At 43.1% G+C, this 19,293-nt stretch overlaps 1 protein-coding gene across 7 annotated transcripts in view; it reads right to left on the bottom strand.

Moving 5' to 3' along the window:
- Window positions 1–596: 596 nt before the first annotated feature.
- Window positions 597–19,293, bottom strand: part of IPO9 (importin 9) — a 163,509-nt gene continuing 144,812 nt past the window's right edge. For 6 of the 7 annotated variants that reach the window (XM_037884733.2, XM_037884732.2, XM_043533607.1 and 3 more), the window contains 5 exons: window positions 18,981–19,114; window positions 13,955–14,074; window positions 10,270–10,371; window positions 8,761–8,837; window positions 597–1,708 (listed from right to left, as the gene is read on the bottom strand). In XM_037884733.2, coding sequence (XP_037740661.1) covers window positions 1,598–1,708; window positions 8,761–8,837; window positions 10,270–10,371; window positions 13,955–14,074; window positions 18,981–19,114 — 544 coding nt within the window. In that variant the 3' untranslated portion in view covers window positions 597–1,597. Of the gene's footprint in view, window positions 1,709–8,760; window positions 8,838–10,269; window positions 10,372–13,954; window positions 14,075–16,273; window positions 16,414–18,980; window positions 19,115–19,293 lie in introns of those variants that run through there. The other variant, XR_005223189.2, reaches the window with a different exon arrangement.

The raw sequence follows: 19,293 nt of genomic DNA, 5'->3' as shown, positions 1-19,293 counted from the left end.
GAAGTTGGGGGCAGTCATGTTGCCTTTTTAAATGTTATGTTTGAAAAATAAAACTAACCACCAACAACCCCCAGACCTGGGGCACCAGCTTTCCCTCGGTTACTAAAAAGGAGAGTTAATTTGTTACCTCAGCTGAGGAAGAGAGAAGAGCTACATCCTAAATTAGACCAGCAAGGTTTGAGGTCACGCAAGCTTTGTGAGGAGCTGTGGAGAGAAGTACAGCCTTGTATTAGGCTTCTTTGTTCCCCCTGCTTTAACAATTTAAAAGACCAACACTGGCACATGTATAGTGAGCTATTTGGCTTGCTTGTTTGTAAGGAAGGTTTGCAGATGCAGTTTGAAAGCACATTATTACTCCCTGAAAAGAGTTACCAGATGGACCCTACAGGAAAGGGGGTTTTAGTGGTTCTCATTCTGCCTAAAAGGAAATGGAAGCTGCAGAGTCAGTTACAGGGTTCCCCTCCTGCCCAGAATACTACTATGAGACGAGGCCAATAGTCTCTAGGGTACAGTTAAAGGAGAAGTTTTAAAGGGTAAATACATATAAAATGTAATGATTTCCTTCTAGAAATCTGTTTTAAAAGAAAATACCAGTGTATATTTTAATAGTTTTTATTTTAATTTTCCCCCAAAAGGGAACAAAAGGCAAAGAGGTGTTGTGAGATACATCACTCTGTACTTATGGATATTTTATTTTACCACCCTATAAAAATACACATACTAATCTGTGGACTATAGCTTACCCACTTCATATAAGTCTCAGGAGTGTGAAGGAAGCAAAGTATTTCAGAGAACTGTTTTTATGGAGTAAAGAGGAAGTTAAATACACTTCTTTTTGTAAAAAATTATGGTTGTTTGTGTTCAGTAAAACCAGTCTTCAGTAGCCACATTCCACAAGAATTGAGATTTAAGTGGTAGCTTCCTTTGAGCATGTGCATGCAAAAGCTTTAGCAAAGAAATGATGCAATGTTAGAGAGACTAGATAGAAGCCCCCTCCCACAGTACGAAACAAGATGTTCATTTAATTTTATTATTTCAGCTTCCCATCCAAATTCTTGTAAACAGATTCCATACCATTTAGGCATCTCTTTGATAAAAGTGTCTATAGTTCTATAAAAAAGTCACATGGTAAGATGAAGATATTTACCCTGTATGTGTTATGCAAGTGCGAAGAGGGACAAAACTTCCAAAGTCTCAAAACACATCCAAGCAACGTACAAAATACCTGATTCCTTCCTCGTTCTGTCCAACTGTATGGGGTGAAACTCAGTTACGTGCCTCTTGAGAGGCAAATATAAAGTTTATTTTTAAAAATATTTAAGGACACATTATTTTAAGGACCTCCTGGAAAGTTTTTTTGTGGTAAACGAAAGTGTTCCCTTGGTGAGAGCAGAGTGCAAAGCTCAGTCTTTGGAGCTTTCTCAATCATCCTTCCCTTAACAGAGTCATGATAAGACAAGGCTCAATACTTCGTGATGAGGAAGATCACATCTGTAACAACAGGTGAACACTGGAAAAAGTTTCATGTTTAATCACAAAACATGGAATAAGCCAGAAAAATATTGTCCAGATATGATCAATATGGTCTCTGCACGGTTCATATGCCAATGGCCTCAAGCACTCTTCTCTCGTTCTCATTGAGATGGTCTGAGAACATTGCATAGCAAGGCTGCTGTGCAAACTGACACAGGAAATCAGTGAGATAGGCCTAGGAGGAAGATGACAAGGGACCAAGTTAACATCTTTCAATACATCTATCATTGCTTAACTTTGGGAGTTAAAGATTGCATAACATGAGAAAAGAAAGTGAAATGCAGCTCTAATGCAGAATGGAGGGGAAGGGGCACGGCTCAGCAAACAGGACAGGTCATGCTGCATTAGGCTTCAAAGTACATGTCAAACAGGCAGGCCAAGTGCAGCCTCCAGGCCAAATGTGGTTCCAGAGCACTAGCCAAGGTGTAGCCCAGAGACCACAGAGTCAGTCAGATCGTTCGCTCAAGACTGAGCATTGTGTAGTCTCTGTGGGTAGCTCTGCAGTGGAGATAAGTGCTGATACAATCTGTTCCCTAGATTCAAAGGTAGGTCTTCTCTATCCGATTACCCACTCCATCTCCCAGCCAACCCATGATTATCCTCTCTAGCAGAAAGCATTTTGTCACATCTAGTTCTAAAAGTCACAAATGACAAAGCTTCCATCTTTTCCGGACAGACTATTCCACAACTTAATACACCTCAGTCCAGAAACTTCCCTCTTAAATACTTGCCTACTTCCCCCTTAATGAAAATTTCAAGTTGTTCTTCATCCCCACCAGCACCCCAGAAGGGAGGAGAAAGCAGGCTGATGCAGAGGGCTGAGGAATAGGGGGAGGAAACATGGTGAAAGGGAGTTACAAGAGGAGACAGAGGATGGAGAAAAAAGCAGAGGGGAAGAGGACAATAGCTGGAAGGGGAAATGCAGTGGATACAGGACCTGGTGGGGGAGGCAGCAGAAGAGGAGGGGGATAGGATAGGGTAGGTAGGAGCACAGAACTAGTGTTGGAGCGGATGCAGGGGCAAAAAAAGTACACTCCCTCTGTAGAACCTGGAGGAACCTGGGACTCCTCAATCTATATTTTTCTTTGCTCATGGCAAATAGTTGTGAAACCCACTGGCCAAGTGTGTGTCATCCTCCTGTCATGGCAGGTCCACACAGAGGATGGCAGCACACTACTGCTATCAGTTACTCTGTTAGCAAAGTTTCTATGGTATGGATCTAAAGTTCAAAACCCTGCTAATGATCCAAGTGGGGATCAATACAGTTCCATGTGATGGAATTTTTTTCTTTCTTTTTTTTTTCAGTTCAGAAATTACCTTAAAAAAACATTAAAAGAATATTAAGGTTGAAAAGTCACATACTCAAAAGTCAGGAAATGCCAGAATTAAGGATTCCCATGCAGCCTCAACTCAGTCCCCTTGTGCTTTTGCAGCAATCTCAATGTTAAATTCTCTGAATTTTTTTTAAAAGCTCTGTTGAGAACTGCACATACCAGAACAGGGGTGGGCTACGGCCTGTGGGCCAGATCCGGCCCATCAGGGCTTTGAATCCGGCCCGCGGGATTGCCACCCCTGTGGCACCGCAGGCCCCGCACTGCTCCCGGAAGGACCAGCACCACGTCCCTGCGGCCCCTGGTCGGGGGGAGGGAGCAGAGGGCTCCGTGTGCTGCCCTCGCTTGCAGGCACCGCCCCCCACAGCTACCATTGGCCAGGAACAGGGAACCACGGCAAATGGGAGCTTCGGGGGAGGTACTCTGCCTCCCCTCCCCCAGGGGCTGCAGGGACGTTGTGCTGGCCACTTCCAGAAGCAGCGTGGGGCCAGGGCAGGCAGGGACCCTGCCTTAGCCCCGCTGTGTGCCACTGCCACCCCAGAGCTGCTCCAGGTAAGTGGTGCCAGGCCGGAGCCCGCACCCCTCCTGCACCCCAACCCCCTGCCCTGAGCCCCCTCGTACACTCCACACTCCTTCTGTGCCCCAACTGCTTGCCCTGAGCCCTCTCCTGCACCCTGCACTCCCTCCTGCACCCCAACGTCCTACCCCAACCCTACATTCATGGCCCTGCATATGATTTCCCCACCCAGATATGGCCCTCGGGCCAAAAAGTTTGCCCACCCCTGAAATTATCTGGTTTTTTTTAAAACTAGGAATTTACACAGAAAAGAACCATAAAAAAGAATGTTAAGTGATGAAGTCAAGCACTAAATATTCAGGAAATGCCTGAAACTTACGTAGCCTGTATAGCTTTAATTTTGACCCCTTTCATGTATACATTTTGCCAAGTCGTTAACACACTTATATAATATTTTTTTTCACGGGAACTCAGCATCATTCAGTGCACAGGATGGAGGATGCTTAGAGAATGATGCAGTTGTTCAATATCCTTTCATTCTCTTGGTTCAGCATAAAGCCCCATGCCTTATTTATGCCATAACATCCAAACACTGCACTAATTAAGGAAACCTGGCCTTTTCTGGTAATAAAGATGAAATATCACAGACTCAAATCTCTCCTGTCTTCCATGAGTAGGGCCCTACCAAATTCATGGTCCATTTTGGTCAATTTAACGGTCATAGGATTTTAAAAATCATAAATTTCATGATTTCAGCTATTTAAATCTGAGATTTCACAGCGTTGTAATTGTAAGGTCCCTGACCCAAAAAGGAGCTGTTGGGGCGGGGGAGGTCGCAAGGTTGTTGAAGGGGGGGTTGCGGTACTGCTACCCTTACTTCTGTGTTGTTGCTGCGGCAGCACTGCCTTCAGAGCTGGGCACGGAAAGAGGCGGCTGCTGGCGGGATCCCAGCTCTGAAGGCAGAGCTGCCACCAGCAGCAGCACAGAAGTATGGATGGCCTGGTCTGCTACTGCCACCCTTACTTCTGCGCTGCTACCTGCAGAGCTGGGCCCTCAGTCAGCAGCCGCCGCTCTCTGGATGCCCAGCTCTGAAGGCAGCAGCGCAGAAGTAAGGGTGGCAATACTGCAAGCCCCCTAAAATAACCTTGCGACCCCGACCCACCCCTGCAATTCCCTTTTGTGTCAGGACCCCCAGTTTGAGAAACGCTGGTCTCCCCTGTGAAATCTGTATAGTATAGGGTAAAAACACTCAAAAGACCAGATTTCATGGTCCATGATGCGTTTTTCATGGCCATGAATCTGGTAGGGCCCTATCCATGAGTTTTCGAAGATAATGGCTGATGGCTCAGATATCTCCTCAATCAGCTCCTTGAGTAATCTAGGATGAATTTCATCAGGCCCTGCCAACTCAAACATAAGAACGACCATACTGGTTCAGACCAAAGGTCCATCTAGCCCAGTATTCGATCTTCTGACAATGGCCAATATCAGCTGCTTCAGAGGGAATGAACAGAACAGGTAATCATCAAGTGATCCATTCCCTGTCACACTCTAGCTTCTGGCAAACACAGGCTAGGGACACCATCCTTGCCCATCCTGACTAATAGCCATTGATGGACCTATCCTCCAAGAATTATCTAGCTCTTTTTTGAACCCTGTTATAGTCTTGGCTTCACAACATCCTCTGGCAAAAGAGTTCCAAAAATGGACTATCTATTGTGTGAAGAAATACTTCCTTTTGTTTGTTTTATTTCTGCTGCCTACTACCTTCATTTGGTGACCCCTACTTCTTGTGTTCTAAGGAGTGAACAACACTTTCTCCACACCATTCATGTTTACAGACCTCTATCATATCCCCCCTTAGTTGTCTCTTTTCCAAGCTGAAAAATCCCAGTCTTATTAATCTCTCCTGATATGGAAGCTGTTCCACACCCCTATGCATTTTTGTTGCACTTTTCTATACTTTTTACAATTCCAATATATCTTCTTTGAGATGGGGTGACCACATCTGCACGTAGTATTGAAGATGCGGCTGTACCATGGATTTATATATAGGCAATATGATATTTTCTGTCTTGACTTGAAGACATCTAACTTGTCTGAGTAATTTTTAACTTGTTCTTTTCCTATTTTAGCCTTGAATCCTACCTCATTTTCACTGGTGTTGATTAGATCACTTCTAATCTTCTTGGTGAAAACAAACAAAAAGGGCATGTAACACTTTTTGCCATTCCCACATTTTCTGTTATGGTCTTCCCCTTCCCCTGCCCCCATTGAGCCTACCCTCACCTTGGTCTTCCTCTTGCTTCTCATGTATTTGTGGAATGTTTTCTGTTACCCTTTCTTTCGCTAGCTAGTTTAATCTATTTTGTGCCTTAGCCTTTCTAATTCTGTCCTACATACTTGTGTTTTTTATATTCTTCCTAAGTAATTTGACCTACTTTTAACTTTTTGAAGAACTGTGAGTTTCAAATCATTGAAGATCTTCTGGTTAAGCCAGGGTGGTCTCTTGCCATACTTCCTATCTTTTCTATGCGGTGGGACAGTTTGCTTTCGTACCCTTAATCTCTTTGAAAAAGTTGTCAGTTCTCCCCCATTGTTCTCCCCCTTAGGCTTGCTTCCCATGGGATCTTACCTACCAACTCCCTAAGTTTGCTAAAGTATTTTTTCTTGAAATCCATTTTCTTTATTCTGCTGTTTTCCCTCCTTCCATTCCTTAGACTCATGAACTCTTATCATTTCATGATCACTTTCACCCAAGCTGCCTTCCATTTTAAAATTCTGAACCAGTTCCTCCCTATTCATCAAAATCAAATAAAGATCAGCCTCTCCCCTGGTTGCATTCTTCAGCTTCTGAAATAAAATACTGTCTCCAGTGCATTCCAAGAACTTGTTGGATAATCTGTGCCCTGATGTATTATTTTCCCAAGAGATGTCTGGGTAGCTGAAGTCCCTCACCAATACCAAGTCTTGTATTTTGGATGATTTTGTTAGTTATTTAAAAAAAAAAAATCTTCATGCACCTCTTCTCCTTGATAGGTGATCTATAGTAGACCTTTAATATAACATTCCTTTTTTTTTTTTAAAACATCTTTTATCCTTACCCATAGTCTTCCAACAAGTCTGTCTACTATTTCCACCTCAACCTCAAATGTACTTAAAAGATTCTCTTGGTGACTGGGGGCGGGGGGAAGGGGGTGTGATTCTATGGGTGCCTTTACTGAGCATAAAGCCTTACACCTCTGTTCCTGGTAAACGATAATTAAAAATAGAATAAAACATTTGGAATATCATGCTATTGTAGGGTCTAATCAGCACAGTTTCTGCAAAGGAAGATTGTGCCTCACTAATTTATTAGAGTTCTCTAAGCATGTCAATAGATTAATGGATAAAAGAACTAGCTGACAGGAGGAACAGCAATTTGATAATAGAGGACTCTCCTCCAATCCAGAAGACAAAGGTTTAACTAATTCAATGGCTGGAAGTTGAAGCTGGAAAAATTCAGACTAGAAATAAGGCACAAATCTTTAACAGTGAGGGTAATTATCCATTGAAACAACTTACCTAGGGTTGTGGTCAGAGCTTAATTTGTGCCAGGGCTCAGCCATGACACCTCTTCTGTCAGTGGCGTGCAAGGCATGACCTCATATGTACAATGCTTGCAAGGTCACACTGTGTGTGAGCCCAGGGATCTTTTTATTTTTTTTTTTAAAACAAATTAAACACTGGTTGTGGTGGATTCTCCACAGCTAAAAATGTTTTCAAGAAGCCATCCTGTAGTTCAAACAGGAATTAATTCAGGGAAGTCCTGTGGCCTGTGTTATACAGGTCAGACTAGATGATCACAGAAATCCCTTTGTGCTTTAGAATCTATGAATCTATTGATCTAAACTTTTGACAGGTCTTTGAATAGCCTGTTAGGCTTATCAAAGACCTGTCAAAAGTTTAGATAAACAGAGGCAAGATAAGCAAGAGGCCAAGTATTGTCATGAATCAAACACAAAGGTTAATAGCCAAGTGCCTCAAAGTTCCACACTAGGCCCAATGTTTAATACATCAAACTAGAAAGGTGGGTGAGCACAGTGAGCTGGAAGAATTTGCAGATGACAGTTATTTAGGATAATTAAGTCAGAGAAAGCTAAGGATCCACAGAGGCACCTAACCAAGCTTCAGAGTCACAAACTATGCCAGAATTAATGTTGCACATGCAGCCTTCATTCTAGCATTTTTTTTTTTTTTTTTTAAACTTGAGCACTTGACTTTGCAAACTTAGCAACACTTTTAACACAGGTTTTAAATCCACACTACTGTTTTTTGTTTAGGATTCTGTTATCCTCCAGACTTTTTGCAAGTTAGTTGCGGGCCCTTGGAAACTTGGCAAATTGCCAGTTTAGTACCCTTAATGTAATACCATACAAACCAGCTTTACATTTAATCTATTTGTTCCTCTTCCAAAAACCTTAACCAATTATTGAAACACTCAGAATCCCCTTGCACAGACACTTGATTCTATATGCTACAAGGTTTAGTCACTCAAATCCAATTTCTATCTTTCACGTAAAAAAAAATACATTTCTAAGTCACTGGTCATTCCTGCAGCAGAGATAAGTCATAGAAAGCACCTCTTCTTCCTAGCTTGTTTCTTTGACCGCATCACCCCTCTGAATCCCCCCACTGACTCCCCCTTCTCTGTTGCATCAAATGTAAACTGCCTGTCTTCACTTTCAGGGATTTTATCCCCACCCTCCTTATCTCTCAGTTGCAGTCAAGCTGTGATTGCTTGCTTCCAGCTGGTCCACGATGCCAGCCTCCATGGCCTACTGGTTAAATATTCAAACAAATGCCTTGGTGTTTTATTCCAGGCTGCCTTCTCACCTGGGAGGCACTCCCCATAACCATCTGCAAAGCTACCTCAGCCTCCTTCAAATCCCTCCTAAAACCTCTCCTTTGCGCCGATAACAAAAAAAAAATTAAGTTATGCTGTTGATGTGCTGAGACCACTGCCCACCATGCTGACCACTGTTTCCTCGTGCTCCCCTGTCTGTCTGTATCCATCTGTTGTCTCTGGTCTTATACTGGAAGCTCTTTGGAGAAGGGGGTGTCTTTTGGTTCTGTTTGCACAGCCCCTAGAACAATGGGGTCCTGGGTCCCTGCCTGGTTGTTGTAGTAATACAAATAATAATAGTGATAATATGCATCCTCTGGCACTTCCAGAGCAATTCCAGTAAACTGAATAAAAATACAGAATGTATTCTCCTTTCAGTGCTCAGGGGGCTCTGCATTTTGTTACAGATACTATATAAGGAAGTAAAATATAATGAATAACTAGAATAAATAGGCAACAGGTATCGGACCGCAAAACGCATTTTAATACATCACCTGTAGATCTATTTGATAAAGAGGGTCCTTTAATGCATCTGGATCATCCTCTTCATCATCATCATAGTAATCCTCATCTGGAAACACAAAAGCACAGGTGTTTATAGTGAAGGACAAGCTGGCTACTATTTCAGGATGCATCTCACTAGGCCCCTAACTCCAGGAGATCCACAGATTTTAACAGGGATCAGAAGTGTCATTTTGGATAAAAATTCCATTTAAAAGAAATGAGCAACTTTTTTTTAAATGGGCTGAGGGCAGTGAAGAATGGCAGAATAAGGAGGGCCAGGAGCCTTTAGCCACTCACAACTGAGACAAGAGTCCAAGTAGCACAATACAGGTGTTTATCATTCCTTTGCTCGAAACTGAGATATCCTTGGCTTACCACCACCTCAGCACCTGACACAAATACATCCTTTATTAGCTACATTTCATGCATTACAGTCACACAGGAAACACTTCCACTGAATATTGAGACAAATCCCTCTCTCACTGAGACATGGTAATGTTGAAGAAAGTCTTCCTTGGGCTACAAAAGAACCTGGGTAAGTTTCCCTCTCATTAAGGCTACCTAAATGAATTTGTCTTGCCATGTTATCTGCGGCAGAGCCAATGCATCATGATAGAAGCATAGGAGACTGAAATCTGCCAGTGCAGCGAAACAATTCATTTAAGTTGCCTTAGCTGTACTAAGTAAGATTCTCTCTTCAAATTATACACCCACCTCTTCTCCTTAACCCTCCAGATCATATACCCACAGGTCCCTTTCCCTTTAAAAACCTATCACTTCAGGATCACACACAACTTCTTCCTACAAGAACACAGGACTTAGTTTGGAAATTTGGGTTCTATTCAGTTCTGACACTGTCATTTTGTGACTTCGGGCAAATATCTTCACCTTTGAGCCTCAGTTTTCCCATCTGTAAACCATATTTATACCTGCCTCATGACAGTGTTGTGAAGCCAAATTAGTATTTGAGACTCACTGAGGCCTGGTCTACACTAGAAAATTAGGTGGCAAAGGATGTGACATTGCTCAGGGATGTGAAAAATCCACACCTGAGTGGTGCAGTTAAGCTGACCAAAGTCCCCGGGTAGAAAGCGCTACGTTGATGGAAGAATGCTTTTCTCAAATTAGTTACAGCCTCTTGGGGTGCTAGATTACCTATGTGGATGGGAGAATCCCTTCTGTCAGCATAGGTAGTGTCTATGCTGAAGCACTGCAGTGATGCAGCTATGCCACTGTAGCATTTTAAGTGTAGACAAACCCTAAGCCTCAAAAGGTGCTGTGGTTTGATACCTTCTAGCCTATGAACATACAGTCTCTGTTCCAGGATGTATTTTTTGCTCTTCCCTTTCTCCCACCAAACCCGTGTCTTTCATTTCAGGTTATTTTCCTGCCCTCCATACTATATACTAAGCAGCTGTCAGGAGAAATGTAACTTTCAGAGCTGCATGTTCTTTACCCAGTTTGATCTTTTGAACAGTGAATGTAACTGTTCTGCTTACCATATTTGTTTGTGGCAAGAATATCTGATAAAAGTTGTCCAGCTAAACCTTCATCTTCATCCTCTTCATCTTCCCGATCTTCCCACATATCATTGGAGTCATCTGTTGATGAAAAAAAGCATCTTAAAGCCAAATAGAAAATACCAGTTCGAGATGGATAACCATTAGCCACAGAATATGCAGTCCCTCATTGAACAGCACAGGAGCAGAAATGACGTATGCCCATGAGTACGGCTCAGGGAAGCCAGTGTATTGACATGCTTATATCTTTAAAGTTGATGGATAGGATTATAAATAGGGCCCTACCAAATTCATGGCCATGAAAAAAGGGTCATGGACCGTGAAATCTGGTCTCCATGCATCAAATCTTGTCTTGCGTGTGCTTTTACCCTATACTTTACGGATTTCACAGGGGAGACCAGTGTACCTCAAATTAGAGGTCTTGACACAAAAGGGAATTGCGGGGGGGTCACAAGGTTATTTGTGGGGGTTGCAGTATTGCCACCCTTACTTCTGCACTGCTGCATTCAGAGCTGGGCGACTGGAGAGCGGTGGCTGCTGACTGAGGGCCCAGCTTTGCAGACAACAGCACAGAAGTACGGGTGGCAATACCAGACCATGCCATCCATACTTCTGTGCTGCTGCTGGCGGCGCCTCTGCCTTCAGAGTTGGGATCCTGGCCAGCAGCTGCTTCTCTCCAGCCGCCCAACTCTAAAGGCAGCGCTGCCGCCAGAAGCAGCTCAGAAGTAAGGGTTACAGTACTGCCACCCCTACCATAATCTTGTGACCTCCCCCGTGTGATGCTCTGTGCCTCGGGGGGGGGAACACTCTGCACCCCCATGTTCATCCTTATAATATGACTGTGTGCTATCCAATGCAAAGTTTGTCACGCCGGGTGTCTTCAGAAGGCTCAGGATGCACAGAGCATTGTTGCAAAGAGTCCTGTGGCACCTTATAGACTAACAGACGTACTGGAGCATAAGCTTTCCCACTTTGTCAGATGTATGTTGTTACAGTAATGTTACAGGTTGTAATTTCATGTATATCGTTATGAGGCTGAAAATGTGTCCTCATGGCTTAAAACAAGCCCAGGCAAAACTCTCCAGGAGCAGAGGCCCAGGCATTTTGATTTTATTTCATTTGACCAAATCTGACTTCTTGTGCTTTGACTTATAATCACTTAAAATCTATCTTTTGTAGTTAATAAATCTGTTTATTCTACCTGAGGCAGTACGTTTGGTTTGAAGCATGTCAGAGACTCCCCTTGGGATAACAAGCCTGGTACATATCAATTTCTTTGTTAAATTGACGAAGTCATATAAGCGTGCAGCTTCCAGCGGGCATAACTGGAAACTGCAAGATGGAGGTTCCTAGGGTTGTGATACTGGCGAGTGTCATTTGGTTGCACAACCCAAGCAGCAGCTGGCTAAAAGTACTCACTCATGTAGCTGAGGTCAGCTTTACATGCTAGAGGCTGTGCGTGAACAGCCCAGGAGTGGGGGTTCTCACAGCAGAGCAGAGTAAAGCTAGCTCCCAGAGTCAACGATTGGCATGACCTAGCAGATCTCAGGTCCAGATAACACCAGGGGAACATCAGACACCCCCACCTGCACCCCCTCCAAACTCCTTTTTGGGTCAAGAATTACAATACTGTGAAATTTCACATTTAAATAGCTGAAATGATTAAATTTATGATTTTTAAATCCTATGACCGTGAAATTGACCAAAACAGACCATGAATTTGGTACGGCCCTAATTATAAATATAAACTCCTGCCAGAAAGTCAGACCAGTGTCAGGATAGAGAATTTAACACCCAAAGACAAGGGTTACAATAGAAGTGCTAATGGACTATTACCCCCAAGAAGGGGCAGTTATAATCAAGAGACAGCATTGTACTGTCTATGGTCAGAGCACTGGACTGCATGAAACTGGCCAAGGAGCAGGTACAATGAAATGGTGCCAAACCAGGGCGGAGACAGACTTGTTCACAAACAATCAGGAAAGCAGAATTCCTCAGGACGCCCAGCAGTGAGGAGGCAGCGACTCCCCCTGGCAGCAGCACTCTCGTGCCTCTGCAGCCCAGGGAGGGAGGAAGCCGCAGGGTGGCTAGCTGCTAGTTGAGCTCCTCCTCTCCCCACCCCTATAGCTGCTGCGTCTCCTTCCCTGCTGCTGGAGTCCCACCACTGCTACTTGCTTTGCAGACTGCCCATGCAGGTGAGTGGCGGCAGAGGACTCCGGCAGCCAGGAAGGAGAAGCAGCAGCTGTAGGGATGGGGAGAGGAGCAGCTCAGCCAGTAGCCAGCCGCCCTGTTGCTTCCTCCCTCCCCAGGTTGCAGGGACACACAGATTATGAGGGGGGCATACCCTTGCTTGTCTCCCCCTTGTGCACACCTCTGGTCCCTAGGCATTCCCAGTTAGGTTGGCCCCTAGAATTAGTGTCTTCAAATCTGAGGTGCAATCCTCTGAATTAAGGAAATGTGAGAATGCCTCTTTTCCTGTTTCTTTCTAGGGTGGTCCTGTTCAGGGGTCCTCCTTCCTGTTCCACTTCTACTTTCCTTGGTATGAGGAGCAGCAGACAGAAGCAGAAACACAGGACTGGAATGATACCCATCAGGAACATTCAGCACCCATTTGGTACCTTGGTCTTATGTGCTGGCACCCAGGGAAAAGGGTCAGAACCAGTGTCTTAATGCCATTCTAAGATGGATTCTCAAGGTCCAGGCACTGACACCAAGGGTTCTTTGGAAACCAACACTGGGGAAGCCCTGAGTCACCTGTTTTGGTGCCAATGGAAATGCACACTTTTCCATGGTAATGGGCTGTGTCAATTAACTCCCACTCTGAGACAGATTAGAGCTGAACATGGTTTTGGGAACCAGTGTCTGGTCCAAAGGTTCCCCCCACTCCAGGGGATCAGGCTTAGGGGCAGGAAATGGGCCAGTAATAGACTTTAATGCCAGAAGGGACCTCTTAGGATAATCTAATCTGAACTCCTAAATAACACAGGCCAAAGAAATTCATCTGGTCATTTCTGCATCCAGCAAATACCTTCTGGCTGAGCAAGAGCTCAATAATTTTGGGTGACCCATGCAAATTTGGCCACCTCACTACTCACCCCCTTTTCCAGATCTTTATTAAAAATGAGTCTCAGCACAGAACCTTGAGGCCTGCTGCTGTTCACCTTGTGCCATGATGAGAGCTGACCATGTATTAGATCAAACACAATACTTTGCGCCTCGCCCTATAACTACCTAGTTTCTGTAGCAACCTTGTAAGATGGACCTTGTCAATGGGCTTTTTGAAAGTTTAGATTATGTCAAAGCGGTTCCTCCTTTATCCCCTACGTTGACACATTCAAAGAATTCTAACAGAGTAGTGCAGCAGAACTTTCTTTTGGAGAAACTGTGTGGGTTAGATCTTATTCTGTAATCTTCCAGATCAGTTATTCTATTTTCAAAGATCATTTTGACCAGTTTACCAGGAACATGTGTGAAGCTGACTGGTCTGTAATTTAACGAATCACCCTAGAGCTCTTTTTCAATATAGGTACAAAATTTACTACCTTCCAATTCTCTAGTATAGTATAGTAGCTGTTTTTAATGAGATTGCATATTTTTGCCAGCAGCTCAGCTGCTCCATTCATTCTTCATCATCTGAAAGGAAAAAGCCACCCCTGTTTGGTACCTTGATTCCAGTCTGCAGCTGTCTGGCGCGATGCGTTTGCTTCCATTGCGTTAGAAAGTTCATTTATTATTAATTTTAAGATTTTTACTAACAACGGAATGTTTGTCCAGCGTTCAGGATCTGTAAGACCAGAGGAAGGAATACATAAATAACCTTGCCTTTTAACAAACTAAATAAGAATCTTCAAAGCAAGTAAAACAATCCTGTTTCAATACAGGCTGGAAAGGTTCACCGAACAGAACTACACTTTTACATGAAAACGTTCTTCTCAGAGAGCTGCATTTAACTACCACCATCGAGCAGATATTCTGGCACCACTGAACATATATATAAACAAGGCAAGTGTCAAATCCTCTGAACTAAGCAAACACTGAGGTGTAATTGTACATTATGTGAGTTAAGCAAGGACAATCTGAAACGTCAACTAGTCAATTAGCAACCACGCTGGGACTTTAAGGGTCCAAGACAAAACTAAAGATGATCATTGTTCATTAAATGACTGACAGGTGAAAGATTAACGCACTAGGTTAAAGCTTTTAGCCTTTCCAACTTCATTTTTTTCTTTCCCTGTGGGCATTACTGGTGGCAAACAGTTCTCATGTTGCTCATATGTTCACTGTTTTATATAATCTCAGGTTGTGAACTCAAAAGACATATCAAACGGTCCTTGAAACAGGTTTCTTAAAGGCCACAAGAACTGTGTTCAACATTTATTTTAAAGTGTAAATATTGCCTCGGTGGGAACTATGGCCTAAAAGCCAGGTTATGGAATACAGAGCCTTCCAGACCTAAATTACTAGTTCAAATCCAGTCCAGGTCAAATCACCAAAGTAATGAATTATTTGTATTGCAGTAATGCTTATGGGCCCCAATCATGGATCAGGGCACCTGTGCAATAGGGACTGTACAGACACAACAAAAGTAGTAACTACAGTAACTCCACGCTTAACGTTGTAGTTATGTTCCTGAAAAATGCTACTTTAAGTAAAACAATGTTAAGCGAATCCAATTTCCCCATAAGAATTAATGTAAATGGGGGAGGGGGTTAGGTTCGGGGACATTTTTTTTTTTGCCAAAGGCTATATTTTTTATATATACATATACACACACACACATATATACACACAGTATAAGTTTTACACAAACAATTTAATACTGTACACAGCAATGATGATGATTGTGAAGCTTGGCTGAGGTGTGAAGTCAGAGGTTGGAAGAGGGTGGGATCCTTCCCAGGGAATGCCTTGCTGCTAAATGATGAACTAGCACTCAGCTGAGCCCTCTAGGGTTTAACACATTGTTGTTAATGTAACCTCATACTCTACAAGGCAGCACGAATGGAGGGAGTGGAGACAGCATGGCAGAGACAGAGACACACCGTGTGAGTTTGAGTGTGTGTGTGAGAGAGACATGTATTGCCCCTTTAAGTACGTGGTCCCCACTCTAAGTACACTGCCTTTTTAAGTAGATCAACAAGTTGAGACAGCAGCTGCTGCAACCTCCCTCAGTTCTGAGCCCTGTCACGTCTCCCCCCACCCCCGCTCTGTGGAGATGGGGTAAAGGAAGCGGGGGGGAGAAAAGGGGGACAACCTGACATTACCTCCCATTTCCCCCCCCCCCACCCTCCTGCACAGCAAGCAGGAGGGACAGCTGAACTGTCCAGCAATTGATAGCCTGTTGGGCAGCTGCCGCACAGGGAACTTAGGGGAATGGGAAGCTAATGGAGAGGGCTGCTGGCCCACCCTGGTTCCAAGCCCCCACCAGCTCCAATGGGCTGCTCTTTCTGCAAGCAGTGGACAAAGCAGGCAGCTGCCAAACTACGTTATAAGGGAGCACTGCACAACTTTAAACAAGCATGTTCTCTAATTGATCAGCAACGTAACAACGAAACAACGTGAACCGGGACGACTTTGAGTGAGGAGTTACTATATTCCAAAAGCTTAACAATCTAAAGCTTAAAACAAGCTTACTATTGGAATTGCATTGCATTGGAGTAGTATCCATATTACTATTGGAAAACTGTTCGACAGTCTATGTAGAATGTCCTACAAGTCCCCTCTTCACAAATAAGGACAAAAACAATATCCTACTTCTAAATGCAGTACATAAAGTCAGTACATAAAGCTGCGCTGGCAGGGCAGTGTGTAAGAAGCTTGCACTGCAGCTGCCCGTACAATACCTACAATACAATACAAGAGGACTTCAGTCCTCTTTCACCAATATTAAAATGTTTATTTGTCATCACAATTACTGACTAAATTTTATTAAGCTAAGATTTTCTAAAGAGACTAGTGATTTTGGGAACCCAACTTGACACACCTTAAGGGGACAAGCAGTCAGCACTTCTGAACATCGGACTCCTATAATACATCTCCAATGGGGCAGCCACAAACTGAGGCACCCAAAGTCACTAGACGCTTTTGAAAATTCTTGTTTTGTGTCCGAAGTTGATGAAGCACCTGGAGGACAAAATCTTGTATCAACCAAATCTGAATTTCAACTCCATTATCTGCCTAACACCAGTAAAAAATGTAAGGGCAAATACTGAACAGATGTAACTAATGATGGAACAAATGGATCACAGTTCTCCATCTGTAAAATGGAGATAAAGGGTAGGGCAGTGGAAGTAATATTATATTCTCTATTTACATTGTAAGCTATTTGAGGCAGGTGCTGACTCTTCCTATGTGTTTGCACAACTGGGCTCCAATCTCAGTTGGGGTCTCAGGTGCTACTGGTAATATAAATGTGTAGCCTATTGCTTCATCTGAACGCTCTTCAGGACATTAGTTTCAGATTAATAAACCTCTTACTGAGCAGGACCAAAGTTACATCAAAATTTAACAACTGTGCACATTCAATTCTTACATGCCCACCTTCCTCTTCATGGTTATGAAACATTGATGCATGAAACAAAAACACTGAAGGCAAAAAAAAAAAAAAAAAGATAGAGGAAGAACCCAAAATACTTACTAATTCTGTATCAGGCCCAAAAAATCAAAAAGAACTGGGAAAAAGTTTAAGTAATAATCATATTTTCAAGAGTTCTGTTTGATTGTTAGATAATTCAAAAAAAGGGAGTTCTATTTGGTTTAAATATTGGAATAAAGTTCAAGTTTCTGATTTGGATTGTAAACTGAATAAAATTGAAAGCTTCAAAGAATAACGAGTCAGGATCTAATGAACATTTGTCACAGTAACTTAGACACAGCAATGCTGAGAAATTGCTTTAGCTTGGCAGTCTAGAACGATGCTAAGGATCAGCGTTTGGATCCCAAACCCAATCTTCAATTTAGGGACTGAATCCTACTATTATTAAAAACCAATTAGGGTTTTGCTACTGACTTCCACGGGAGCAGGAGCTGGCATCATCACATCATTCAAATGAGTACCTGGCCAACACATAGCACAGCACAGTCACCCTGGAGCGGTAACCCTTAGTCACTAAAACACAGGGGCAGAAACTCTACAAAAATCAACGTTACTTTACCAAACAAATGTTCAAAAAATTCCTTTCCTTTCCTGTAGCTGAAGCCAGCACTATTCTCATCTCAATCCAATGCTACTTATTTGTTATGCATCGATGTTGATGCCGGTTGCCCAATGTCTCAATCAGAGTTATACTGTGGGGCTAGCAAAGTGACTAGCAGACAGAGGGGGAGTGCCACAAGAACTTTCTAAAAGTACCTTTGAGTGAGGGGAGAAGGTACAATAAAACTAGTACACTTGGAGTTAAATATTAAGTTTTAGTGCCCCAGATGAGACAACTCAGCGTGACAGCCCTAGTGAGACTGAATAAATGTATGTTACATAGAGATGGTAAACTACTATCTCATCTCCTCTCTAAGAAACCAAGATCTTGTGAAACAAAGAAGTGGTGGCAGTTATTCTCTGTGATGAAGTGTTTATACAGACAATGTTCCTGTAGCTTTTTTTGGTGAGGAGACAGCAAGTGTGTTGCAACTGCTGCTTACATCCTGTATTCCCCAGTGCAGCTCCACATGTTACTTTCTAAGATCTCAATCCTGTCACCTGTGAGCAGATCCTTGGGCCCAAAACAATAAGGTGCAGGATTGACGTCTTCGATAGAGAGCTCTGTAGGGCAGGGAACATTTTATCATGGGTGTGTAATGCCTCCCTCAACTGAGTGCAGGGGCCACTAGGGCCTATCACAATACAATTACTATTACAGATCTCTGCAAAGGAAACACACCAAAAAGCCTAGATTAGTGGTTCTTAGCCCGCAGGGCCAAATTAGCACACAGCTGCAGCCCATGTGACATCCGCAGGGCCACAGAGGTAGTACATATATTGTGTGGATGCAGCCCACATAACACAACACAGAGAGCTGCATATGCAGCCCACACTGGTAAATAGTCTAGGCCGGTGGGTTCCCAACCTATCAGGAGAAACACTTATTTTAAATTAAATGTAATGCTGATTAAAGATGCTGGGCTGAACGCACTAGAGACTGAAGTCCTTCAGGGAGAGCATGACCATAGTGCAAGTTTCTACTAAGCTGCCCCCCAATCCCATGAGCCATGCCCCTGGTGTAAAGTATACTCTACCACCTAGTGGTGGTAACTTCAGACTCATTGGGCAAGTCAGTCCTTCATTTCCTCTACTGTGATTACCAATATTGTCCACTGAAAGCTCATTTCACAGAGTTAAATACCAAGCATCCTGATGGTATCAATTTTAGGTCCTTCAGCTAGGAATGAATTTGATCTACTGACATAGCAGTTGAAGGGCTCCATACCTCATGAGCCTTCTAATTTCCCCTAATCTTAAATTAGAAGTGTAAGAGCAACGTTCCCAAACCCAAACAAGAATTTGGTAAGCAATTAATAGGTATATTAATCTTGCTAACTTTGGGAAAGTTCCAATAAAAAAAAGTCTGTTTTCTGTAATAGCAACATACCCAACAAAACCGCAGGAGACCTAGAAAATCTTTTAGAGGCTTTCCAAGTGTACCACAAGGTAATATTTATAGACCCAACCCTGTTAGAGCAATTTGATTACTTACTTTTGGCTGATTTGGATCGTGTGCGTATTCCCTCATCCATATTGAATATTTCTTCACCCTTCACCCTAATGTCCTGCAGGCGCTTGTCATCACTGTTGATACCATACTGGAGAAGTTTACACAATGCTACAGAGCTGAGGAGGAAAAGTGTAGTGCATGAGTTTCCCTCTGTCCTATACATAATCCAAAATTCATGAACCAAATATAACTTTATTCAGTTTACAGGCTTTATCTCAAAGTTCAGTTCACTATAGTTGTATATGAACTCAAAAATGAAAAAATATTCCACGTCCACCCACTTATTCAGCTCGTG

The sequence above is a fragment of the Chelonia mydas genome, chromosome 21, assembly GCF_015237465.2.
Source record: "Chelonia mydas isolate rCheMyd1 chromosome 21, rCheMyd1.pri.v2, whole genome shotgun sequence".
Lineage (NCBI taxonomy): Eukaryota > Metazoa > Chordata > Testudines > Cheloniidae > Chelonia > Chelonia mydas.
This window is presented reverse-complemented; position numbering and strand designations above follow the sequence as displayed.